Raw genomic sequence first — 26,733 nt, 5'->3', positions numbered from 1 at the left:
GCGCCGCTATTTACTTTGGCGGCGGAGCTCTTCTTTAGTTCCGCGGGCATAGCTGATCAAACAGCGGCAGGAAAAAAAAAAAAAAAAAGGAGACAGCAAAGGAATCGTGAGGAGAAGATAAGGATGAGGATGATGGAGAGGAGCCAGGCGTTTTTCCATAAGTAAAAAAAAAATAAACAAGGAAACAGAAATGCAATGCTTTTGCATTCATTAACAAGTCTTTGGAGCTTGAAACTGCATGCACAACGCAACTTTTGCGACTTACCCGAGATAATCTGATCTATTTTAGTCCTCAAACTGGATATGTGTGATTTTGAAGTATTTGTGGCGGAGTTCTTCAAAATACCTAGCTGTGTTTAGAAGAGAAAATGCCGTGTTGATCTTGACCTTGGACACACCAAAAGTGTCCTAATTACATGCCGGACATTTTCTTTAGCCACACTTAAGCTAGCGGCTGTATTGGCAGAGCCATTATACTTGAAAGATGATCACATTTCACAAGGTGTTTGGATCACTAATTAGAGGGATATGCTTCATGTCTCATAGAGCCCACAAAGGCAGAAGGATTGAAATCAAAGGGGAATGATGTGACTGCTACAGTGCAAAGGGGAGGAAAAAAAATAAAAAAAGCAAGACATGCTGGAAAAAATGAAGGCCTGTGAAAAAGCAAATCGTTCAAAGACTCCTGAGATGATTTTTGAGATGTAAAAATAAAAGTGTAACAAAGTAAAATGTGTTTTATTACTGTATGCATAAACAGGACCAGGAAAAAAGTTTGGAAAGACCTAATAAAAAAAAAAAAAAACTCCTGTGCCACATGTATTTAGGTCAGTGTTTCTCAAAAAATAGTGGGCACGAGGCGCTGCCAGGGGGGGCGCGGATGACCCCAGGGAAAAGGATTTGTTTTTGCTATGTGAAGTGTAATTGTGATTAAATAAGGATTGGCATTTTTTGATGCACTTTGTTTTTTGTGAAAAACTCGTTTTAGCTTGCAAGCCTTATGAAATAAAATATTTTCCCAAGTGGGCTGGACCAATAAAAGCATGGTATACTTTTAAAACCACAACTTCAAATGTGTTCATATTTTTTGTTACTGTCCAAAATAGTAAAAGCACAACATCATGTTAATCATAAGGCATTAAGATTACTAATAATCATAATATATTGCGAGTTTGTAATTGATTAAAAAAGTCAGCTCATTTTTTACTTTAAAAAACCATCTTGCAGGCCGGATTAAACTCATTTGCGAGCCAGAACTGGCCCCCGGGCCGTATGTTTGGCACCGCTCGCTCAGGAAAACATTTGACCTGTTTAACTGCTGTTAAAAAAAGTAGTTAACAGTTGTTTAAAGGTTTTTTTTTCAATAATTTACGTACGATGTACGATTATTATCGCTAATCATCTTATTTATGGCGTGGGGGTGGTGCGAAATGTTTTCTCTTTCCAAGGTGTGGCTTTGCAAAATAAAATTGAGAAGCACCGTTTTAGGTGAAGACGCTAAACAGGAATGCGCCGATGAGCCGCACGAGGATTGCGTCGGCTATAAAAAATTCACGTCCATCTAGTTGATTATTTCTGTAATCTGAGCCCAGTAATTCCGTCGCACACGTGTGCTGACAGCCACAAATCTCTGCATCATTCCGCATTGTCTTCCCTGCTGCGAGATGCCGAAAAACAAACTATCGCTCCTTCCCCGCCTCTCTGTTTTTCGCACTCTGCTGTTAAAGCTGGCGTTGATAAGTGGTAGCCTCTCCATTAATAGCATGAGCTCAAAGGAACCATAAATCCAATTGTCTGTGTGTGAGTCTTAACGCGTGTGTGATTGGTTATTTCGGCTGCTGTTTTAGAGGGGCGTTTGTGCGTGTGGGGAAAAAAGAAAAAAAAAAAAAAAAACGATCGATCCACTTAGAAGATGTGAATCGGCTGATTCAGATCATCAAAAAAAAAAAATACGCCCGCAACCTCGACTGCGATACCATGACAAAAAAAACAAAAAAATAGTATCTATTTCTCCCACATGCTCTTCTTCTGACAGCGGAAAGCTTGATAAGGCTGACTGGAGTGTCAATGCTCCTCCTTATTTAGGTCCAATCCAGTCTGCAGGCTAAAAATATGTCAGTTCCAATGTTGCTGCCACTGTGGCCTCCTCTGCCGCTTCCCATACCAAACAGACAAGGCTCTTCCGCTTTGTCACTAGATTCCAAAAAAAACACGTGCCAACACTGAGGGCATCGTGCCCGATCCAGACGACAGCCAGCAGATATGCTTTTTTAAATTTCAAATCGATTTTCAATTTTGTCACAGGCTAGTTTTGAAATCAGAAGCCGGTAAAAAACTGTTCAATACACAATACACAATGGTTGTGTTTTTCCCCTAAAAAACTTTTAAAAGTTGAAGGTAATTTGCAAGTTGGCCCCAGGGATTTGATTTTGACAGCTGTGTTTAGGGCTGCATAATTAATTGAATTTTAATTGCGATCACCATATTGACTGCCACGATTAATTAAGCTGATTCTCTGTGATATTAACAGTTACAAATCCTGCTACCGTACATGTCAAACCAAGTACTTTGCCATCCTACCACCAGGGGGCGATGCTCCACACATGTTTGCATGGCAAAAGCTTCTGCTTTTCTCACCCTATTATTTACCAGTATGAAATGGCTTTGAGTTTCTCGCCTGATCCTTAACAAATACAGTGCTAGCTGTCAATTGAGACCCATTTTGAAAACTCCGAAAAACTGGAATAAATTCAGTTTAAAATGACCGAAAATGACATTTTGACAAATTACCGTATTTTACGCACTATAAGGCGCACTTAAAAGCCTTATTTTTTAAAAAAGCTGATGGTGCGCCTTATAATCAGGTGCGCCTTATATATGGATCAATATTTCTTGTGTGTTTACAGTTGAACAAGTTTGATCATATTGACATTGAGTTATTATGCTATTGAGAGTTTAGAGTTATTATTGTTATTACGTTGAGTGTTACTATTTTGTGATTGAAAAAGTTTTAAAATATTTCATTAATTGAGAGTGCGCCTTATAATCCGGTGCGCCTTATAGTGCGGAAAACTGTACTTACAAGTAAATAATGTGCTTGGTTCTAAGTAAGCTTTGTTTTTTTCATTGGTTTACACTCAGCAAGTAAATTAGCTCTGTTGCCTTGTGTGCCATTTGTTTGAATTAGTTTTTACTCTGTTTTGGTTTATTACTATTATTATTGTTAAGTAACAAGCCTTGAAGCCTTGTTTAAACACTGCTTGTTTAAAAAAAGGACACCTGTATATATATATATATATATATATATATATATATATATATATATATATATATATATATATATATATATGTTTGAGCATGTATTTTTCAGCATAGTCACGATCGGGAGCCGTATTTTGCTTGGGACATGCGTCACTGCTTTTCATAGAGCAGCTCCATCAATAAGAAAACACCGGGAGGGCTGAGGGTTATTGAGTTTATGAGAGCTGCCGAAATTTCCTTCGTGAGCTTCTAGTTTCTCACAATCTGCTTAATGGGCATCCCTGGTGCACATGAACACGGCCGCCCCACCACCTGTATCTAAAAAGAGCAAAACACAAAACAACATCAATTGGGTGAAGCTTTTCTGTATGAGACTGACTTGTGTGTTTTCTGAAGTGAGTGTGACTCACATGGCCAGGATAAAACTCACATCAGGGAACACAAAAAACGGCGCAGAAATTCATATCTGGCTTCCTTAACCCTTTTACTGGGCACAGCGGACGATATTCTCAACAGGCAAAACTGCGGAAAGCATCAATAGCAACCGTGGCTTAAATTCGAACGTACCCCTAGATTTCTCTAAAATCCTGAAAATTCTTGCCTGACTTAAAAATGACTTTGGTTTCTGGGGGTCATGAGCACTTATGGGGACAAATGTCAAATATGAGTCATTGCCTCCGTTTGCCCTGACGTGAGACGTCAGGGTCGCAGTAGTCAGAGTGTAACTGGGTGTGAAGTCGCCAGAGGGACAGGACCTCTGATGTTTTAGTTCAAGTGACTGATAAAAGGTGTCGGGGACCTTGTCTTTTTAGCAACACTGGCTTTTGTTTGACTCTGATAGCTTCTGTCGCTGCAATTTGATCAGAGGCCTACGACACTAGACTGCATTTTTTTTCCCCAAATAAAATTCATATTTCTGTGTCTGAACGTTCCAATGCTAAAACTGTACCTCCGGGGATCCCAAATCGAGCTGGGGGAAGGACATATTGTGATGGACGATGTTTAAAGAAAATTTGTTGCACTTACAGGAAACGAGCGCAGATAATGTAACACCATCTGCTTATTTTCTCACTTACATGTGAGAAAAGTGTTACTAATGTCACTGTGCATCCTCATAGATGTTTACAAATTTGTGCAAATGATTGATTATAACAATTCAGCAACATGTGGTTTCATGTTCCAATGAATTTGCTTTTAATTTGAAAATAAAACTACTGTTTCTGTCAGTGTATGAAAAAAAGGCTTTCTTGTCCTTGCAGAAACCCTAGAAAAATCTCACACAATTCTTAAAGTACTTTCACTACCCTCATTTAAGAACTACTGCCATGTACAATTTGAGAATATTTTGCTTTTTAGAAATCATAATTCCGCTCTGCTAAGTTCACCTTAACAAGTTGCACGAGTACAACAAAAAGCATGACATCCTTGGCGAGACTGAAACCAAAAAGCCAAAGGCAAGAGCAGCGGGCAGGCAACTGACTGACTACAAGTTCAATGGCCCAAAAAAGAAAAAAAAATCCAGCGGTCTCTGCAGACCAAATCTATGTTCAGAGTGCCTCATTCTGCAGACCTTTCAAAGCTGTTTAGACTGCAGAAATCTTTGTCCCACTGGAGTGTCCATAAACAACAAACAAGACTAAAGCGAAAAGCTGTGAAGGACAACAGCACGACACAAATCCATAATGTATTTCTTCTCAAATTTCTTGGGTTCCTGTAGAGCCAGCCAACAAAGGGCACCAGTGGTACAGAGTGAGAGGAGGAATGAGAAACAGTGCAGGGAAATATTGGCACTGAGGTTCACTGAGAACCAATGCAAAAATTTGAAAATGTATTACCAAGATTGAAAAGTTTCATCATGTTGTTTTAAAAGCAAATTTAAAACTTGGAAGGGAGTAAACAATTCAGACTCAATCCAAGTGCATTTTTTTTTTGTTTCTAGAGTAAAAAATATGACAGAAATTGTCGACGCTGTTTCTTAAAGGGATGGTGTGTAAGCAGGAGGTCCTGCAGCTGCTGCATTTACCATTGTCCGTAGCTATAACAAACATGGCCGCCACAGTCCAAATCTTACACACTGTCCCTTTAATAAAGGCATTTGTCATCTTTTAAGGGTACATCACAGTTGTAGCAACTTATTTAGACCGTTTTTCATTACGGAAACCAGGAGGTCCTGCAGATGCTGCATTTACCATTGTCCATAGCTAACAAACATGGCTTCCACCGGAGAAGTGCCACCCCCCATGTAATATAATTTAATGATAACTGGACCTATGATTATATTTAAAATATACCGTTGGTCATTAAGAACACATTCATGTGCAAGTTTTTGATATTTAGAATCATTTATGTATTCCTTTTTAATGAAAAACAGTCCAAATCTTACACACTGTCCCTTTATTAAAGGCATTTGTCATCTTTTAAGGGTAAATCACAATTGCAGCAACTTATTTAGACCGTTTTTCAATACGGAAACCAGGAGGTCCTGTAGATGCTGCATTTACCATTGTCCATAGCTAACAAACATGGCTGCCACCGGAGAAGTGCCACCCCCCCATGTAATACACACTGTCCCTTTATTAAAGGCATTTGTCATCTTTTAAGGCTACATCACAATTGGAGCAACTTCTATAAGCGACTTACAGTATAAAAAGCCACTACTTGTTGAAATCACTTGAAAGCAACACACATATAACGAACTATATCATAACGAGGTGTTACCATAGAAGGTCGATATTTCACCAAACTAAGAGGAATTAGAGGCATTAAATAAATCATTAAAATAGCTTCTGCTAATCAGAAAAAAGGAACGGACTCTAATTAGAGATAATGCATGAACATGATGTACTGCCAGTTCTGCAAGCAATAACAGCCCAAAAAGCATTAGTATGCCGGTGAATAGTAGATCCGTGGGTGCATCTTAAATTGTAGCTAATGTGAATAAAATACAGGTAATGTTGCAAAGGGCTTGTCGGCTTTTTAACTTGTGGGCGTAATGATGATTCAAATGCGAACCCGCACACCCGAGTTTGGCACGCAGCTTGGTTTCTCGGTCGCTTTCGCATGTTTCACTTTCTTCGACCTTGCGAGTTGCAGTTACCATTATTCAAATTTCAAAGATGAAAAAAAAAATATGTACGCAAATGCGGGAACAAGCATCAATAGGGGGACACATTCAGCATCGAGTGCAGACCCGATCCGATATTGTAATCTGCTTATTTATGCAATGCTTCCCTGACAAAACAAATATTTTTTATTCACATGGGTCATTACAGTAAGTCTCAAAGGGTATTAAGAAAAACATCATTGTAAGATAGTTACGTACACCTACGCATAGAGTTCAGATGTTCATGGAAATGCATTGTTAATAATGTATTGTTTTGGTTGGAATTCAAGCTTTTCATCACATGCTGTATGAGTTAATGCCACTTTTGGAATCATTTTCCACATTTTCTTTTTTAAATAATTTAAGTGTCTAAGCTGTAAGGCCTGGACTTGCATGATGCATTTCAGTCAGATGGGAGAATTCTGACTTGGAGTTTGTTTCCAAAGGTCAATTAATTACTTAATTCAAATGAGCACCGATTCTGATCATTATACACTAAACAAGGGGAAACAAATCCCTTACGCTCTCAAACATCACTCTTATAATAATAATATAATTATATAATTATAATTATAATAATGGTAATGCCATTATTGCCCTATTAGCTCTATTGCCTACCTTATTATTTGCTCGATTATGGAACGTAGTCTGCTCGAGGGAGTAAACAGAATAAGGATTTTATTGTGTGGTATTACTATGTTGTCATGTACAATAATGGCAATAATGCCACTGTTGCCCTATTAGCTCTATTGCCTACCTTATTATTTGCTCGATTATGGAACGCAGTCTGCTCGGGGGAGTAAACAGAATAAGGATTTCATTGCGTAGTATTACTATGTTGTCACGTACATAGTAATACCACGCAATGAAATCCTTATTCTGTTTACTCCCCCGAGCAGACGACGTTCCATAATCGAGCAAATAATAAGGTAGGCAGTAGAGCTAATAGGGCAATAATGGCATTACCATTATTATAATTATAAAACTCTTGAATCTCTTGATTGCACCTACCTCGTACGCAGGTTTCCAGGACTGGATGGCCCATCGTAAATGGACAAGATGTCAAAATCTTCCTCCAGGGCAAAGCCTTGAAAGACCAGCTGTATCCGGTTGTGCTCAGCTGCCACGATCACCCACGTGCAGTTGGCGTAGTTGGGATAACCGTAAGGGTAGCCGGGGCTCTCTATCGTCCCGTTGGGATCGTGTAGTATGTAGCTACAGTTCTGAGCTGCAAAGAGAAAAAGGATAAGTTTTAATCGCATGCGTGTTGAAAGAGAAACGCATAAAACACATCAAAGTCACTAGTTAGAATTCAAGACAGCCGATGATTCCTCATGTGCGACCAAATCCATTTTTCTGAGCAGTGTGAGGGAAAATGGTCTTCATTATACAAACAAAATAATAACACTTCCATCTGAAAGCTTCGCTCAACAACACGCCTTTCAACATTAGTATTGGATATCCATAATGCGGAGCGCAAATTGAGAAGAGAGCTGATCATGGTGCAGAAAAGAGAGCGAGATATACAAGGAAGCGAGTGAGTATTTGAGCGTCAAAAAAATAACGGGCGAAAATGATAATGACCATTTCACTGACGAGAAAAATGTTTTTCGATGAGGGACGTGAGATTCTCGTGGAACACCGCAGGAAATTTCGATCTTGTTAATGACTTAAATGACGCATAATCACCAGTAGATGGCAGATGCGGCATTTTGAATATGATTGAACACACAATCCTGTGGGTCTTGAAAATGTTCTAAAATGTCCGGTGATGAGTTAACTTGGTAAATGTTATCTATGAAAATACATACAATTGCACATTTTTAACCCAGTATTGCAGTTTTTTGACCATTTTTGGGTCATTTTCTTCCACATCATTATCACAGTATCTTAGCAAAGGGATGGCGCATTCCTGGTGGTGTGATAACCATGTTAAACCTTATCAACCATGTTGTCGCCTTCTGGGTGAAATTTCAGCTCCCTAGTCTTTTTTTTCAACGCTTTCTCTTTGATGTGAAATGCATTTGATGTAAATACTGCACAAGAGTTCAACATAATTTGATTTTTGCTTTAAACAAAGTCAACAAGAGAGCATCAAAGTCTTACCATAATTACATTTAATTGCGGTCTAACGGCTGCCCATCGAAAGCAGCGTACGCAGTCGTATAAAAGCCACGCAGGAAACAAGCTATTAATAAAATTCAAAGCTCTTTGATTTCTGAAGCTAAATAATGTAAATAAAAGCTATGAAGCCTGCATAAAATGGAATTAGATAAGAATAACTGGAAGGTGTCTGTTATCTGCAGAAGCTCAAGCAAACGGCAAAATGCGGATTTGATCTTTCTGTTTTCTTTCTTCTGAAGCTCCACTAAAACCTGCACTCATGTCTGTCGTAAACGCAGTGTGCGTAAATATCAAAACGATTTGACAGCATAAAAACAAAACACCACCGAGCAACTACACTTTGATATATAAAAAAAACAACTATTTACTGTATTTACAGTGGACATGCTCGCTAGGCTCTTCTGTTCTGTGTTTTCCTTTAAACTTTATCGGACAGATCTTTCCAAATTTTGAAAAATATTTTCCACTTATGCTCAAAAAAAGCAATAATAGCCACTTTATGAAAACAGTCGCATGGGCTTGAGCATCTGGAAGAATACAATAGCTTATTGTTAAAATTGATCTATCATACCATTCCCAGGGTTTGTTTTTTTTGGGGTGAGAAGAACAAGCAGGAGACACTCAGCGATCCTCCTTCGAGGCGACGCGTGTGCGTCCGACCTCATCCGAAAGATGCCTAATGTGCGTGAAATGCGATCCAAGCGTACCAAGCCACACTGTAATACCCTTTCGATTATTTCCTCAGGAAGCCTATTTATTCACATAAAACGCAATTAACAATAACCGACCCTGATTTGATTCTTGCTTTATGGCCGCGAAGAGTCACGGGACAACCGCGCAACTCGGATTTCTCTTCATATAACCGCTTCTTATTAAACCGGGAAAAAAAGACCAAAGCAATTACGCACCGTGTGCTTTTTCATTAAAGCTTTGAAATCGGCACAGCAAGTCAGTAGCTACCCTCCCATTAGCATCAGGTCAATACTAATATCCACGTAAAAGCCCCGCATCCACCTCTACCTTATTTCTATACACCCAGTTAGGTTCGTAAGCTCCCTTCCGTCGGACCAATCAATTGCTCATACAAGCAGTCTGATGGAGGATCTAATGAGGTCAGACTAGGCGCCGAACCCCTTGTAAACAGTCAATAGTAGATTGGGGTGCCGATGACAAAAGATCATCCTCGATCTGAAGGCGAAAGCATTTCTAATCAGAAGTCATGAATATTACGCAGCCGTAACATTCCAGAGAGGGACGTGTATTTGCTACGTCAAGGATTTAGGCTACATGTGTCCTTGAGAAATATTAAACAAGCGCTGTAAGGATATTTCAAAGCATGTGCCAAGTGGCCAATTTTAGAATCAATACGGACACACAATGTTGGCTTAAAGAGTGAGTAAGTGCTTTTGGAGTGGCCGCTTGATCACTTATCTGAAAAGAAGGAACTTTATTCTCTGCTCGGAAGTCAGCGCTTGATCAACGGCGACAAAACGTGGATAGAAAAGAAAATAAGGCTTGTTTATCTTTAATAATACACAGATTACTTGGGATGCTTCCACGGGTGGCACAGAAAAGCATGCGGCTTACGTACATTCTCAAGTATCTGGGATTAAAAAACGAGAAAATACGTCCCTGGCGTTGAATGAGTTAATGGGCTTCACCAGACATTTGCAATTTCTGGAGAAATTTTGGATTGAAGACTGACATGCCCTATGAAGAATATTCAACGGTGTTTTGCAAAATATGGAAGAATGCAATTTAACATTTCAGATAGGAACAATGTAAATGTATAATTTTGAATATACCAATGGTGTGAATCATAATTGTGGGGACAACTTGGCCCCATTGAGGGTGAATGGGAAATTTTGGGGTGCGAGATTTTGGGGAAAGCCTGTAATTTTGGAAGGACAAAATTAGTAGCCTTCTTAAAATGTGTTTTTTTTTTAATACGATGACATAGTCACTTTGCAATTTGTTTTTTCACTATTACTTGTATAAAGTTTTGTGCACATACGCATGAAAACGTATGAGCAAAACTGCAAACTATTGCTGACGGGTTATGGATACAGTTGTGCAAAACGGAATTTTGGAAAAACCATACATTTTTGAAATGATCAAAATAATAGCCCTCTTGGTGGGTATTTTTGGAATATACTGAAATTAGAATTACGTGAGTCGGAAGCATTATTTGGAAGGAGATCCATGTCATAAAAACCAGGAATAACGTGTGTGACTGTCTTTTGGCCTTCATACAATTAATAACATACAGTTTTGGAATTCGTTTTCTCCTTTGTTTATCTCAATTTCCATTTGGGGCAAATGAATATACGAGCATAATTTATTTTACATATGGACTTGTGTTCATATCTACATTAGTCTGCCTTCCTTTAAGGTGCGTGAAATACTGTGGACTGTAATTATCCTCACCGCCATCTTGCTTGAGGCCGTCATTGAGTGATTTTCTGATTTGATAGGTCAATAACAAGGGAGATAACTAACTTCAAAATATAAATGAATGAACACACTGCTCATTTCAAATGCTTCAGAAAAGGTCTTTTTCCGAGGCGTAACAATGGTAATCTATCCCGCTATGAAAGCCTTTGATTAACAGAACCAGCTCGGGGCACGGATGAATAATTGAAACTTCACCTAAGGTGCATTATGAAATTAGCTGCTGGGGGCTACTGACCTACACGGAGGCCCCTCAATTCAGATTTAAAGGGAAGCGAGCACCCAGCCAGCAGTTAGCTCTTATAATATGCCGATAAAGGAACCCTATCATGTAAAGTCAACTTTTTGGAGATTTTAACTATGCTACAATGTTGATTTTTCACCCTAAACACACCCAAATTGATATTTTAATCGATGCATTTCTATGCATTTTTTGCTTAATCTGCGCTCTCACCCAAGCAGGTAAACATGACGTGACAAACGCTTATGAGGACAGAAGAAATTTAAACCTCACCTTCACCGCCCGTGAAAGAGCCTTATCTAAGTTTTTAAGTTTTGATCTGGTTCCGGAGATGAGGAGGAGAGATTTTGCATCGAGTCAGCAATGTAAACAGCAATGTTACAGCGTTTTACTGTAGAAGATATCGAAGTGGTAAAAATGTGTGTTAGGGAACACGCAGCAGGACAATCAATGTCAGTAACCCGTGGGCGGAACTTTTTTTATGAATACTGGGTTCCTCGAGGACGGGTTTTATAGAAGGAATGTGTGTGATTGAGTGCTATAGATAGACATTGTTTGGCATTTTAACTCGTTCGCTTCCATTGATGATTATAGAAGGCAAAGATCAATTTTAACTGCACAGCAATACAAGTAAAAAATCCAAATACACTGTATTTTTGACTCTATAAACCACAATGTTTTTCTCATTTGAGCCCTGCGGCTTATACTCCAGTGTGGCTTATCCGCAATTTTTTTATTTTTTTGCTAGCCACAAGGAGGCAGTGCACCAATAGAGCAAATATGTGTGAACAACGATGAAATATAACTGAAAAGATGTTTTCAAAGAGCATAAAATACAGTATTAAAAAGATCAGGATTATGTATAAAATGAGAAAGATCTTGGTTAAATGTTTGTGATATGTAATTTCATTTATATGTGATTTCATACATGTATGATTGTAGAAATGAATATGAATACATACCAATCATGTGTAATGTATTCATATGTTCACACTGTTGCTGTAGGTGGGCAATTGAAAAAAATAGTAGAAAAAATATATGTATAAAACTTCCTTATGCCATTTTTCTGTGTAAATATCTGATCTTACAAACTGGCTTATTGGTGTGGCTTATTGGTGACATTTTTTTTTTAATTGCTCATTTTCACTGGATCATCTTATATAACAGGGAAGCATACAGTCCAAAAACAAACTGAAAGAGTTAAGCGTAGCAACCATTTTTAGACCGTTCTTTAGTCACTTGGGGGAGTAAAAATAGAAAAATATATATAAATAGGAAGCTGTGATTAAATGTCTCAAAAAAAAAAGTATAACGACGTCTTTGGGACTGAAGGAAATAAGTTCAGTAAAACGCCTGTTTTTGCAACTTTCATGAGGATAAGCCGTCAAGAAGATGGGTGGATGGATAGTTCGCGGCCGAGGGAATTGGATGACATCATAAAGAGGGCGTGGCAGCCACGAGAAGTATGCCGCTTTACTTCCCGGTTAAAAATATCAGTACCATAAAACTCAAATGCGCCAAATGTACTTCATATGCATGTGGTTAACTACATAAAGTGTAAAAACATCATATCGAATACAACGTCATAGTTTCTCGGGTTGCAAAAACGCTGCTTTAGCGACAAAGGAGGACTTTTCTTTTTTTGTATCCCAGTGTTAACGTTGCAGCGTGAATGTGAACTTTCAACAGATAGTCGCGTTCATCATTCACAGCGTTGGGCTCTGCGTGCGCCGCGGGCTACTCTGCGGCTGGCACTAAACATCTCCAGTGTGCGCGCTGCCAAATGAGTGCACAGGGAACGATGTGACCTTGCCCAGGAAGCACTCCAGGCCTTTACTTGTATGTTTGTTATGTGCGCAAGAAGAGCTACGGTGTTTGCTTTTGCGGTGTGCTGCGACACTTTGATGAATTTACAATTGCCGCGCTGCACTACGTCAGGACACGCCGAAGCAGAGACGCGGCGGAGGAGAACGGCAAAAGAAATTTAAGAGACGGGAGTCCACAGAGTTGAATGAGAAGAGCAATCTCGAGGCAATAAAAAAGTGGCAGACTGGAAGAAATGAAAGCGAACGACAGCGGCTGCGTGCGGAAAGGTCAACGGGGGCGAGAGCGGTGCCCGGCAAGAGTAAATGAGTCTGAAAGAAGAAAACATAAACAAAGGAATTTTCGGCACGGTGATGCCCTTCTCCGCTGAGGTCGCACGTGAGCGCTGTGGTATTTGAAGTAAGACTGCTGTTTGAGATTCAATCTTAAAGGTCCATTGAAGGTATTGAAGATGATGTAAAGGAGATAACTGCACTCAGATATGCGTGTTATGTTACGATAAGGGCAAAACACACAAAATCCTTTGCCATTTATTGCGGCGCCTCGTTTATTACTTTAATATGCTTTATGTTCCTTTTTGGGGGCCTGGTGTAGTTTAGTCTCGCAGTCAAGAAGTCATTTTAGAAGGCTTTTAGATGAAATAATTACCGTATTTTCCGCACTATAAGGCGCACCTAAAAGCCTATTTTTTTTTTTAAAAAAAAAGGGTGCACCTTATAATCAGGTGTGCCTTATATATGGATCAATATTAAGATTGGAATTGGTAGATGGGGTATGAAGTGATAAAGTAAGCTTTACTTGTTTCTTTTGTGTGTTTACAGTTGAACAAGGTTGCTCATATTGAGTTATTATGCTATTGAGAGTTTAGAGTTATTATTTGAGCTATTATTATTTTGAGTATTACTATATTGTGATTGAAAAAAGTTTTCAAATATGTCATTAATTGAGGGCGCGCCTTATAATCCGGTGCGCCTTATATGTGGAAAAGGTTTTGATATTTGTCATTGATTGAGGGTGCGCCTTATAGTGCGGGAAATACGGTAGCAATCAAAATTTTAGCATCCATTTTTATGTTCTGTGTATCCATGTCTTCTTTCAATGCTTTCTCTTTGATGTGAAATTCCTTTGACGTAAATATCAAAGGATTGCACAAAACACCGCACAACGGTTACATGGTCATGTATATTTGTATTATTATTATTTTGTATTCTGCGTACATTGTTTTGGTACCAAAGTGGCTCTTGTGATGTTCTACCAGGATAAAGATGAGTGGAGTTGAGATGTGACTCCGCCGCACCTTTTGTGCAATCATTCATAAAAAAAATCGTTGTGAAGTCTGAGGTAAGCACTGTTTGCCCAGTTTGAGATCTCTTGCACACCCAACTCATCCAAGCATGCTTTTATAAGCCCTGCTTTGCGCATTGGAGTCCTGTTATAGCGGAATAGAGGACACGTTTCCAAAAAAAAAAAAAAAAAACCCACTGAATCGTACAAAATGTCTTCATAAGAGTCTCCCTTCACTGGATCAAATTGAGAAGCCCACAAAAACAGCCATTTATCTCCCCACTAAACTTAACGGGCACAAAGCAGTCAGGCAGGTAACATCCTCCTGGCCAAGCCCAGACTTGTCCATTAGACTGCCAAATAAAGACGCATAATTTGTCACTCCGCAGAACAACCTTTCCACTGGAAGTCCAGTGACGGCACGCATCCAACACTTGGCGTTGTGCTTGGAAAGCAATAATCTTCGCAGTGCACACCCTTGATGCCAGATTGGACTGCTGGTTTTTTTTTCTAAACACTTCCACTTTGCTATAACAGCTGATTCGGTGTTCAATCGACGGAATAAATATCAGAACGTGCATTCCGTGCCGTCAATGAACTCGGTGAACTTCATCGCAACTGTACGATAACAAATATTCCTCAAGGCAAAATGGATGGAGGGAATTGAATAGTAAACATGTGACAAAATGTTGTTTGTAAGATTTTGGGGTCGTGATCTATGCTCTGTGTTATAGTCCTCTGTTGTCCTCAGTTGTTATCTTTACCAGCATTGGTACTCATAAATAACGGCAACACAAAAATTGTGTAAATAATCGAAAAAAAAACCAAACACATATTTGTAGATTTAATCAATATCATGCCCACTCAGAAACTAAAACTTAAAAAATAAAAAAACTTGCAGTAATATGTTCTATCTGAACGCATTAGTCTCTACACCATATTCTAATTAAAATGACGTATTGTGGAATATGAATGAATCAGCTAAATCCCCACTTCAAGAGCCTACTGTTTTGTCACATGATGCCAACCAGAATCATAGTTGATCCGGTAACTGCCAATCACACCTCATCTTCTGAATGTCACATGACCAAACTCAGAAAACAGGATAAATCACGACTGGTCGTTTACATAACAACATTACATTTAAAAAAGCATTCCACAAATAACCAGAAATCTGTCATAAGTGAAGGGTGGTTTTAAAAACTGACATTTAGCCGGGAGCCATATTTAACGGAAAAGCATTAAAAGAAAACACTAGGTAGCTGAAACGTTGCCCAAATTGTGACATCATGCCGAAACGTAAAATGATGTGGCATGAAAATCCTTCCAGAATGATGTGGAAGGCAATGACCCAAAAATGGTCAAAAAACAGCTTAAGGGTTAAAAATGTCATTATCCTTACTAAATACTGCACAAGATTTTAAGTGCATACCCCGCCCTCCCGAAAAAAGTCCTTCAGTGTTCTTTTTTGCGCATAACAGAAATTCACTTCCGCGCAAACATTCGAGTGTGCCAAAACGGCAAACATTAAAGAAAAGTCATTTGAAGAGGAGCATTAATTAGTGACATGAAAGCTTGCACGCGTTTCTCCCTGTTGTTTGGCCTGGTTAAAAAAAAAAAAAAAGCCACACAAATGAAGCATGTGTTCCCTCAAACAGAGAGGGGAAAAAAAAAACAAAAAAAAAACAGCGATGGGAGGTGCAGGCTGGTGGTTGCTTCCAGCTGGGTCATCCTTAACCAGCCAAGCAGCCCATCTCTCAATTTCCTCAAGCATTCTTCTGAGGAGCGAAAACGAGTCAATGGCGTTATTATTTCTGCTCATTATCCCACTTGAGCGGCATCATGTTTATTCTGCGGCGCCAAGACGAACGGCGCTCCTCGGCGGCCCACGCGCCAAGCTTAAAGATGATGAACAGAAAAAAAAAACACGCCTTTCAGAGTCAACGCCGCGTTATACTTGATGATCCTCCACTTTCACAAAGACTCCGCTTTCTGTGGGAGTGTTTTTTTATCACTTTAACAAATTGTAAATCCACTTGAAAAAAAAAGGAGGGGAAAAAAAAAAACACACACACGCGGGTTTAATGCACGGTGCGGTTCAAGAAGCCTCATTAACGGCTCCCTTCATTGAAGATGCATGTTGTTGCCGTGGCAACGGCACCCAAAAGCCGGATAACACATATGAAGACAAATCCCTTCTTTCAATTATTTATTATCGCCGCAGTCCGCCTTAACACTTTATCTGGCGCCGGCAAATGCGCATTCCGTCATTCCGGACCGTTTGGTGTTCCTCTCTGCCACCAATTCGGTGTGACACCTGAGTTAAAAGAGGAAGTCAATTAGCAGCTCATTTTCACCCTCCTCACGTTTAGTGTAATCACGCCGGCGATAACGGGAAGGAATATCAGGGGGAAAAAAAAAAAAAATGCTAAAGAAGCTTCCCGATAGCTTCAAAGAAGGCGATGTGAGCGCTTGGTTTCTTCTGGGCTATCCATAGATTATTTGTATGCACGGATGAGCTTTGACGCAGAATTCTTTCAGTGCGGTCTAATTGCGTGGAAGTCTATAAGAGGAAGTGACCACGAGGCGCAATTGATTTGTTGCAGCACTAAACATTTTCCTATCGCAGTTTATGGTCTCAGTCATTACTATCAAGTCTTGGTTTGGCACGTCATTAAATTTAGTTTGGAGATTTATGGTTCTATTTAGAGGGGGATCATTCGACACGACGCAGGAAATGCCACCGTAAAGCGATGTCTGTTCAGCCAATCGGGAGAGACTCGCGCATATTTCGTTCATGGCCAGTCTGCCATCTGGATTTGCCAATACGAATATTTTTAGAATATCACCAAAATGCTAGAAACGTTTTTCTTCCCATAATGCCATGGGGCAGTGACTTGTGCATGCCAATGCTGCGTGGAAATCAGAACCTGCAGAAATAATAACAAAACAATAAAAGGTGACTTTCCAACTGACCTCTGTCGATTTGAGACGGGCCCTTATTTGCCATATTTATTCCTGTAAACACTCTTTTTTTCTCTATTTTTTCTCAATTTGATGCCAGACTTTGTGTTCAAGTATTTCAAAAAAAACAATTGCAGTTAACATTTCTTTTAGTAATTTGAATGCGGACGTCAAAACATTGAATTTAACAAACACATTATGGACATTGTTTCTTGATCTAACTTTTGACTTAACATCCCTGATGTCTTATTTCAAGACTTTCCCTACGATGTAAAGATCCTAAGATTGTCCAACATACGTTACAAGTACCCTGTGGGATTATGGGAAACAAAGAAAGGAAATTATGTAACACCACATAGTAAAAGCAGAAAAAAATCATTTTCAAATGTAGAGACCAAAAGCTTCAGGCACATATTTGTGAGCACATACGTACTCCAAATGCATTGGGGAGAGGATAATCAGGGACATTCTCGTACTTGATGTATATTAAACGCAAAAGGTGAGATGAGATCCAAAGGCCAGGTCGTCCGGCCCGGCAGAGCCATTCCATCTATCACCAAAAGCACATGATCAATCAGCTTCCACTCCAACTTGGTGTGGATCACTTTAACCTTTCGATTCTTCAATAGAAGGCTCATGTGTGTGTGTGTGTGTGTGTGTGCGTGTGTGAACCCATGCAATTTTTCTCTTCTAGATTTTGTTACAATAACAAGCTCTATTTCTATGTAAATAGCGGAAAAATTCATGTTTTTTCTTTTTAACAATGTCCATAATCAATATGTGTAATATGTCTTAACATGTTTAAAGGGGAGTCAGTCCAAGTGTGATATCTAAAAAAAAAACATTTTTATGAAAATATACAGATGCTTTGCGACTAGGATGAATACAAATCGTGACCATTTCGTACGTAGTAGCGCACAAAAGGAAAATCTGATTTATCAAGTGTTTTTCTCAGTGATTAGGAAAATTCTATACAATTGTGTCCACTGTTGTGTTTATTTTATTCAAGCTAACTCATTAGCATCCCACCAAAACACGAGACATCATTGGAAAGGCAAATATGTCCTCGACGGAGTATGAGGATTTTTTCTCATAAAAGAAGGCATTCCACAAACTCCAAGCAAATTGGAGATTTCCCAAATTTTCTGGAATTTGTCTTTGCGTCTACCAATCAGCAGTCATAAAGCGGAATTTTATGTCATCACTCAATTTCCCGTGATAGAAGCCATCGGCGTTAAGAGATGGAAGAGCTTTCTGATTGGACAGAATTTAGCAAAACTACTGCCACCTAGTGGCTTGGCATGCTATTACATGAACAACACCACACTATGTGGATTTGTATAGCAAAACCCTTTGCCTTAATTTGGTCATTTTTGGGTCATTATTTTTTCAACCATTCTCACTGTATTTTAGTTAAATTTCAGCTCCATGGTGTCTTTTTTTTCCAATGTTTCCATTTGAAGTGCAATTAAGATCAAATGATTGGACAAAGTACCACACAAAACTTAAACATAGCCATAGGGACCGATTTTTTTTTTTTTTAGGAGAATTATCCTAGTTTAAATAGCTCTTGCTACATGTGGACAAGGCCTTAGAATTTTGAATAAACATTTTATCAATTATAAAGTAACTGTTGTAGCTTCACCAAACAGATAAGAAAATGACACCGTCTCGGTATAGGACGTCTCAAGTACCGCAACTAGCCGCCAAACGCCAGTCACCTTTACACAATTACACTGCGCAATTCCACCCAAAAAAAAGACCTGAGACAGATTACCTCTATCTTGGATATAAAGAGAAACAGCAGAGGAAAGTAACAAGGACAAGTTACTCGCCCTGGATCTAATCTCTTATCTCCTGGATCGTTGCAGTCAGATAAGACCAGGCAAAGTCAGGAAACCAATGAAAGCCTTTTCCCTGAGCTTTACGTCTTTACGAGACAGCCGGGGCATCTACATCAGTCCTCTATGGAAGGACTTAAGGAAAATTCCCTTGTCTGACAGTGACTGCAGCACAGAAAGAGTAGAAAAAAAAAATGGTGTCTTTGGGTGTTCTTTCTTGACTCGTGCGGTGAGTGTAAGGTACCTATTGATTTATTTTTACCTTAAGCTAGAGAGTTAATTTTCTAAAGTGTGACAGGAGTTGCAGAGCGGTTGCAACGGTCGCACGCGCTGACATCAGCCAGCTGCCCGCAGCAAGCAAACATCTCCACTGGGAGATTGTGCTAGAAAGGTGAACATAGAATTCCAGTACAAATGCACAAAGGAGAACACAGAGGTGATTGCACTCAGGTCATGTAATACCATGCAATACAATGCCACATATGAAATTTTGGCTCCGGGTGACTGAGAGCAGGATTGGACAAAAAATAGCTCCAATCAAATTGTGAGATGCAAGCAAGAGACAAATTTACAGTGGAAATGGTAAGCCTTTGTATTTTATTTTTTTTTTTTACTCTGACTTGAATGTGAAAATGGCAAATTTCGCATTGGAAAAAATGTCAGTTTAATCAAAGATAAAACATTGAAAGATGTTTCATAAATCAGGTCCTTCCGGTTCTTCCTTATTAGCAAATATGATGATTTGAGATGAGCCCCTATTTTATAAACACTGCCTCACATTTTTCTTGTTGTTGTTGGTGAAAGTACCTCAATGATGAGCTTTCACATAACAGATGACTCCTGTTCACATTGAGTAACATTTAGCGTTTAGCGTTACATTTAGCGTTGTAATTTGAGGATGTGAAAAGTGTGGATTTAACAAATTGGGCATAATGATCTTACCATTTTTTGGGGGCAAATTATTTTGTGACATGACACTAAACCCCAAAAAAGGCCAAGGGCCAAAACACAGCCCCTTCATTATTTATTTTAGGAATTCAATACCACAGTACTTTCATCATATATTACACAAACGTTTGCTGTTTTTTTTTTAGCGAAAGGAATAGGGAAAAAAATTCTACTCATTACAATTGGCAAAGGTGATTTGAGATACGAGCATGGTCCCGTAAATGAATTTGCATCTCAAGGCGCATCTGTCTTTTATGATTTCCCAGCGAAGAATCCCGATTCCAAATGGGAACGGGCATACATATGCAAGAGCTTGGTTCAGAAGAGCAGTTTGGTGTTGATCCAAATTAGGCATGTTCTGTCTTGGCGGTGGTCCGTGTTCTACCAAGTACATTTCTCTCGGGTATGATTGATGTATGTAAAATAATGCCCTACTTAAAGCAACATCTCAAGAAAAAAAGCTTTTATTCCATTTGTTTCCCATTACTGTCTGACTTGCTTCCAGACAGAAAAGTGCCTGCTCTCAGTGTGTTATGCATAATATTTTATATAAGAATATTTTTTTTGTTTTTTTTTAACCGCAAATGCCATTAAAGTCAAATACCAACGTTTAGGGCTTAATGGGGGAAACGTCTGACGGAAAATTTGTAAGTGATGTCCCCTCCATCTATGTGAGTGCCGCTGTAATCGCTCAATTGCGAAAGGGCATCAGACTTTTAAGTTCAGAAGATTGAACTTTGTGTGTGTGTTTGTGGAGGTGTGCTTAAAGTCAACGAGCCCGCGCATACTTGCAAATGGATGCATGAATGCATTTATGAATATTTTGGAGAGAGTCTGCGAGCGTGCATGAATTAGTAAGGGACTGCGCGTATGTGAGTCACCGTCGTGGCCGAGATTAGTGTGACAAAGCGGGGCCGCCCGGCTCGGACCATCTGGAAACACGTGGGAGCAGAGGAGGGAGGAGCCAGAGAGGGCGGCGGCCGAGGAAGAAAGCGGGGCTGACACGTCAGCAGGCTGGATTTAGGAAAGGTATATATATATATATTTGTCCAAAACCTCAATTCTCCTGGAAGCAGGCTCCTAAATGGATATACTCTTGACCTCCCGCATGACATATTGTCCCAAACATTGGACAAGCACTCCCATATGTCGGCTGCATTTAGCGCTGCCATTGCTTCATCTCACCTCTCTCCCACCTGTCCTCCTGCTCCATTCAATCTCCAATCTGCCGCATGCTCTGTTGCCTCCTATCTCCCATCTGCTCTCCACATTTGGCACCGAGCAATAAATGGAGGAAGGAAAGCCGGAAAACGGTTAACCTAACGTAATTATTCAAAGCTAGGGAGTGTCTGGATGGATGGATGGATGGATAGATGGATGGATGGATGGATAGAGAGATAGATAGAGATAGATAGATAGAGATAGATAGAGAGATAGAGAGATAGAGAGATAGATAGATAGATAGATAGATAGATAGATAGATAGATAGATAGATAGATAGATAGATAGATAGATAGATAGATAGATAGATAGATAATGTGGATGGATGGACTCAAACATTGGCTCAGTCTGCTCGCTTCTTTTATTGAAAATGATGTAACAACCTAAGCTAACACGAGCCAATATTAGCGGGAATAGAGAGAGAGAGAGAGAGAGAGAGAGAGAGAGAGCGAGAGAGAGAGAGAGAGAGAGAGAGATATGGATGGATGGATGGATGGATGGATGGATGGACTCGAACATTGGTTCAGTCTGATTGCTTCTTTTATTGAAAATGATGCTGTAACAACTTAAGCTAACACGAGCCAATATTAGCTGCACTTTATATATATTAGACACACACACACACACACACTGTATGATTTTAACTTCGGCATTGAAATATTGACTTTGAAATTGCTCAACGTTTATAATAATCAGTCAGTGTCACGTTAATATTATATTTTGTTGATGAAGCTGATACAGCAAGATTAATGAAAGTAAGTAAGTAGTTAATAATAGTAGCGAAAGTACGGTATATCAGCAAGTCCGACCGAGATTTGCCTTCAGTGGACTTCCGCTCACACGTAACCTCCATTTAAATGAGTCGCATTTGCCTAATTTAGTATGAAATTAGACGCAGGAATCTGATCAGATCTTGTCAGATAGGCTTCTAAAGTGTGACTGTGTCTAATTGGGGGTGCAAAGCCATGAAAACATTGGAGAAATCCTAATTTTGAGAGCCAGTTTGTGATCCTGCGAGTTGCAGCTGCTTTGCTGGGCTTATTAAGTGCTGGCGCTAGCCATGGTCCTGAAAACGGGACCGACTGACTAAAAGACAAGTTGACATTTTTGTTGAGGCTATCCGCGGTCCTGAAAATAAGACAACAACAATGTCAATGCAAAATGCATCAACTTTTAAGAAACACTGCAAAATAGTCATTTTGCAACCAAATAATCGACCAAATTGATACCACTGAGGTGCACAAAAACTGAAGCATTGTTTTCCATTGGAAGTAATGTACATTTAAATGATCAGTTCCAAACAACACAAATGACTAACAATAACTATATTTCAGTGAAAATTATACTTGGAAATGGTTCCTGACAAACAAAAAAAGTTGCACATGTATTAGGGTTTCATGGGCGTACTTTGAGATAATGCGTATTATTTTCAATAAATATGACAGTGGACGTAGGAAAAGTGAAATGTTGAAAATAATTAATCAAAACCTAGTCGCATATGAAATTGGGGGATTAATAGTACAAAAATATTGGTTACACTATAACTCCATGAGTGAGTCAATACTCCTTGGAAAATATGTATTAGAATGACTAAATTCTGTACAAAAATTATTATTTGGGATGGGAGGTTCCCCATACCAAATAACGGCCTTATTTCGTTGTACTGGTACTCAAAATGGCCGCAGGTCTGCGAGCTGTTGCTAGGCTACAAAAAGATTACCAGTTGCGCTTTGAGTATTTTCACAATCACAAACTGGAAATTACAAATTAGTAGAATAAAAACAATATATCATAATTTCATGAAAATTAAAAGAACATGTTGTGGTCGAAATTTTAGACCAGTCACTGTTGTTTTTTTGTGGAAAATGTATGTATCAAAAGTGCTTGTGGTATCGCTACTTGGTATCAGTGGAACTCGGGACGTGATTAGCTATCAAGCTTGCAGTTACGAGGAAGGCCTAAGGATGTCGTCGTTTTGCGAGAAACTCGTAACGACCTTTTAGAATTCGAGTTGACTTTTTGTAAATAAAAAAAAAATGTGATTTTTGTTTGGCAATCAAGGTAATGCTGAGAAAAAATCAAAACGTTATCGGAAGTAATAAATAGGAATTAACTTCCAAAAACTAATTAAAACTCCCAAAATTAAAAAAAAAAGCATGAAATAAAAACTTTATCAAAGAACAATTCAAAACTAGAGAAACCCGGTGCGGTATACCAGAAAATCAAATCAATGTTGTCCTTGTAAAAATCACAATCCGATCCCTCATTTGTCAATTAAGTCTGAGCTTGAAAAAAAAAAAAAAAAATTCCATCTGCTCAATGACTGTGCAAATAAAGCGACGCTATGTATAGCGTTACTGCGTGTTGCATCACCACCACCATCATCATAGCACATCAGCGTGACAAAAAAAAAAAAAGCAGCGTGATCAGACGCCTCTTCTCCTTCCACTAGCAGTCTGCATACGTCATCCTCACTCAACCTCCCTGCGTCCCACTCCGCCCTCGGGTTCTCTCCTCTGCGGGTTGGGAGCTTGATTACCGCTTATTGAGCGACAGGTCCTCCGGGAAGGTTGTTTTTGATCGCTCCGAGCTCCCTTTGACACGTCTCTATCTTGACACCTCTCGGGAGACGACAATGTTGTTTTAAAGTCAGACGCTGTTTGACAAATGAATACCTTTTGCTGCACCCGAGGCGAGTTGACTGTTGCCTGCAGATGAAGAAGCTTTTGTGTTTCGAGTCCGTGTTGGGACGCCGCGCGTGAGCTATAGGCGGAGAGTGGGGCTCTGGTGCCCCTCAATGGGGGGATGGGGCAACTGCCGGTGCCTCCTATATGAAACGCCAAGCCGGCGTGTGGCGTTCGCTGACCTCCGCGCGTTCACGCGGACAGAGGCGTTCTGTCCATATCCGCTCCTCTCAGAGGAACTCAACATTCGGCAACATAAAAAAAAAAAAAAGTTGGCTCACCTGGTAGGCGATTGTTTCAATTAGAAAATATTGTTAAAACTCAAGTACGTTCCCACTCACTTGTGGATGATGCGTCAAAAGTTTGAGTGGGCAAGAGCTCTCAAATCCACTCCATCGATGCTATATATATATATATATATATATATATATATATATATATATATATATATATGTTTTTGGGTTAAAAATAACCAAGTTATGGTTGAAACATGGACCGAGACATTGTTTGGTCAATTCAACCCAACTTTTTGGGTTGTTTTAGCCAAAACAACCAGATTTTAGGTTGTCCTAGGGAACACGAGCCAGGTCGGGGGTTGTTTGGTGTCAAACGAATCAGAAATGTGGGTCACATTGACCCAAATATTGTGCTGCTTTTTTTAAACTCATAATTAGGGTTAAACTCTCTTGATTTAGAGTGTATCGTTTGACTCATCCGAGCTATTCAAGTAAGTGTGAAATCTTTTCAGTAGAGTGCATCTCATCTGACACATAGGCTGTGTTTTAGTGAAAATAAAGTATGTACTGTATATGTCAAAACATGCGATAATGAGATTATAGGGGGATTTGAAAAGTAAACGATCTGTTGAATGTGTGAAAGTGTGTGTGTGCTTTTGTGGGGGGTGTTGACGTCTTAAGGAGGATTCAAAAGCAAGACACCCCCACCTACATGCACATGCATGCGCACTTATGGATGCCAAACGCCTGCTTGCACTCCTTTTTAATGCACCCCCCCCCCACACACACACATACAACACACACGCACATACGCTGTAGCCTCCAAATCAGCACAACTCCTTCCCGAGTTGACTTATTTTAAAACAGCCACTCTTCGCTATAGAGGGAACCTCTTGTTGCGATTCAACGGTTACAAAAAAAAAGCCAGAGCGGCAGCCACCTCCTCCATTCTAACTGCAAGGCATTTTCCGTGCTCGCAAACAGTTCCAATCTCGACGCAGCTGCCACCTCATACGTTCATAGTCGCGAGATCACAAGGCGCATCCTTATGCGTCTGATTTGCATTCACTCGGTGCTTGCGTAGCCTGCCGCATTTCACACGACTTGAGCTCTTCTATAGTGGGGGGGGGGACTCACCCTTCACTGACGCGCTCAGCAGCCCCAAATACAGCACGAGCATCACCCGGCTCCACAGGCGCGTCGCTCCCCCTCTCGCCACAGCGCAAATCCCAATTGTGTCCCCCGTCTTCCGTGCGCATCCCGTTGCCCCGTCCCGGCTCGAAGCGGCGTCCATGGCAAAGCTTCCTCTCCGGGTCGACGCTGTGCCGATAGTTCTCAGACGGTCAGAAAAGGATGATTGACTCGGTGTCGGCGCTGAGAAAAATCCCAATGCATGGAGGAGCTCCGGATCCCGCAGCCGGATTGGAGCATGTCTTGCAGGCGCCGAGAGTCTGTTTGAACGGGGGTATATATTTCACACCTGGGGAGAGGAGAGTGCGCGGGGATGGGGAAGGGGAGGGAGGAGGGACCTGCAAACCAAACGCTTCAAGAAGAAGCTCCTCACGAGCAAAAAAAAATATATATATGTATATATATAATAATAATGGAAGTCAAAATCACGCCAATCACTCGTCTTGCTCCGTCAAAACCAAAACGTTCCTCCTCCGGCTTGCCGCGCAGCTCCTAAATCTCCATCCAGACAGTCACCATTTGCAGGCATGATATTCCACCTTAAACTACGTTCACATACAAATGAGCCGATGGAGGGCTGCGATCCGGGAACGCTGGAATAAAAGCCGTTGCGGAAAGTTCTCGGACCGGCATTTGCGTGCAGAAATGATGAGAAGAGGGTTGAGGGGGAAAAAATGTGCAGTTTGTAGTTATTCCCGGGATGGGCAACGCGGCGTCTGACGGCGTCGACTCGGCTCTGTGTGACGCCAAGATCAGACTGCAGACCTTCTCTCTCCTCTCGCTCGCTCTCTCTCTCTCTCTCTCTCGCTCTCTCTCTTTTTTTTCTCTTGCCCTGTATCCACCGGCGTCTCTCAATAGTAAAATAGTTCATAAGCGACTATGGAAGAATGTTAAATAACCATGCATTTTATTAAATATATTTAAAAGATGCGGCAAAAATGAGAGCCCGAAAATTTGACTTGAATCTACATCATAGCAATAGAAAAATGAAAAAAAAAAGTGCAAGAAATGTTCCAGAGAAATTCTATCATTTCGTTTTGGCTGATTGGCTGGTGGAAAATATCCACCAATTTTTCAGGCGGGCAAAATTTCAGAGGGCAAGAAGAAGCCGTTCAAAATCTTCACTTGCAGCAAAAACAAAGGGAAGTAAAACAAACAAACAAAAACTAACCAATTATCAATTTATGGTAACTCATTTACTCCAAGCTCAGTCAAAATGGATTTTCAACAAAAAAAAGTCATCATTGGTAGGGAAATATTTAACAAATTCATTACCAGCCGAGTAAAAATGGGAATTTTAATATCTATCGCTGTCAATGGTATTTAATAAGTTTGAATACTGTACATCAGATTATTGATG

General features: G+C 40.0%; 1 protein-coding gene across 1 annotated transcript in view; it reads right to left on the bottom strand.

Moving 5' to 3' along the window:
• Window positions 1–26,065, bottom strand: part of csmd2 (CUB and Sushi multiple domains 2) — a 178,832-nt gene extending 152,767 nt beyond the window's left edge. Inside the window, exons 1-2 of the mRNA XM_088404647.1 lie at window positions 25,320–26,065; window positions 7,376–7,592 (exon numbers count right to left, since the gene is read on the bottom strand). Of these exons, the coding sequence (XP_088260773.1) occupies window positions 7,376–7,592; window positions 25,320–25,476 (374 nt within the window). The 5' untranslated portion in view covers window positions 25,477–26,065. The remainder of the gene's footprint in view (window positions 1–7,375; window positions 7,593–25,319) is intronic.
• Window positions 26,066–26,733: the final 668 nt, after the last annotated feature.

This window comes from Hippichthys cyanospilos, chromosome 21, assembly GCF_059441005.1.
Source record: "Hippichthys cyanospilos isolate Australia breed blue-spotted pipefish chromosome 21, RoL_Hcya_1.0, whole genome shotgun sequence".
NCBI classification, from domain to species: domain Eukaryota; kingdom Metazoa; phylum Chordata; class Actinopteri; order Syngnathiformes; family Syngnathidae; genus Hippichthys; species Hippichthys cyanospilos.
This window is presented reverse-complemented; position numbering and strand designations above follow the sequence as displayed.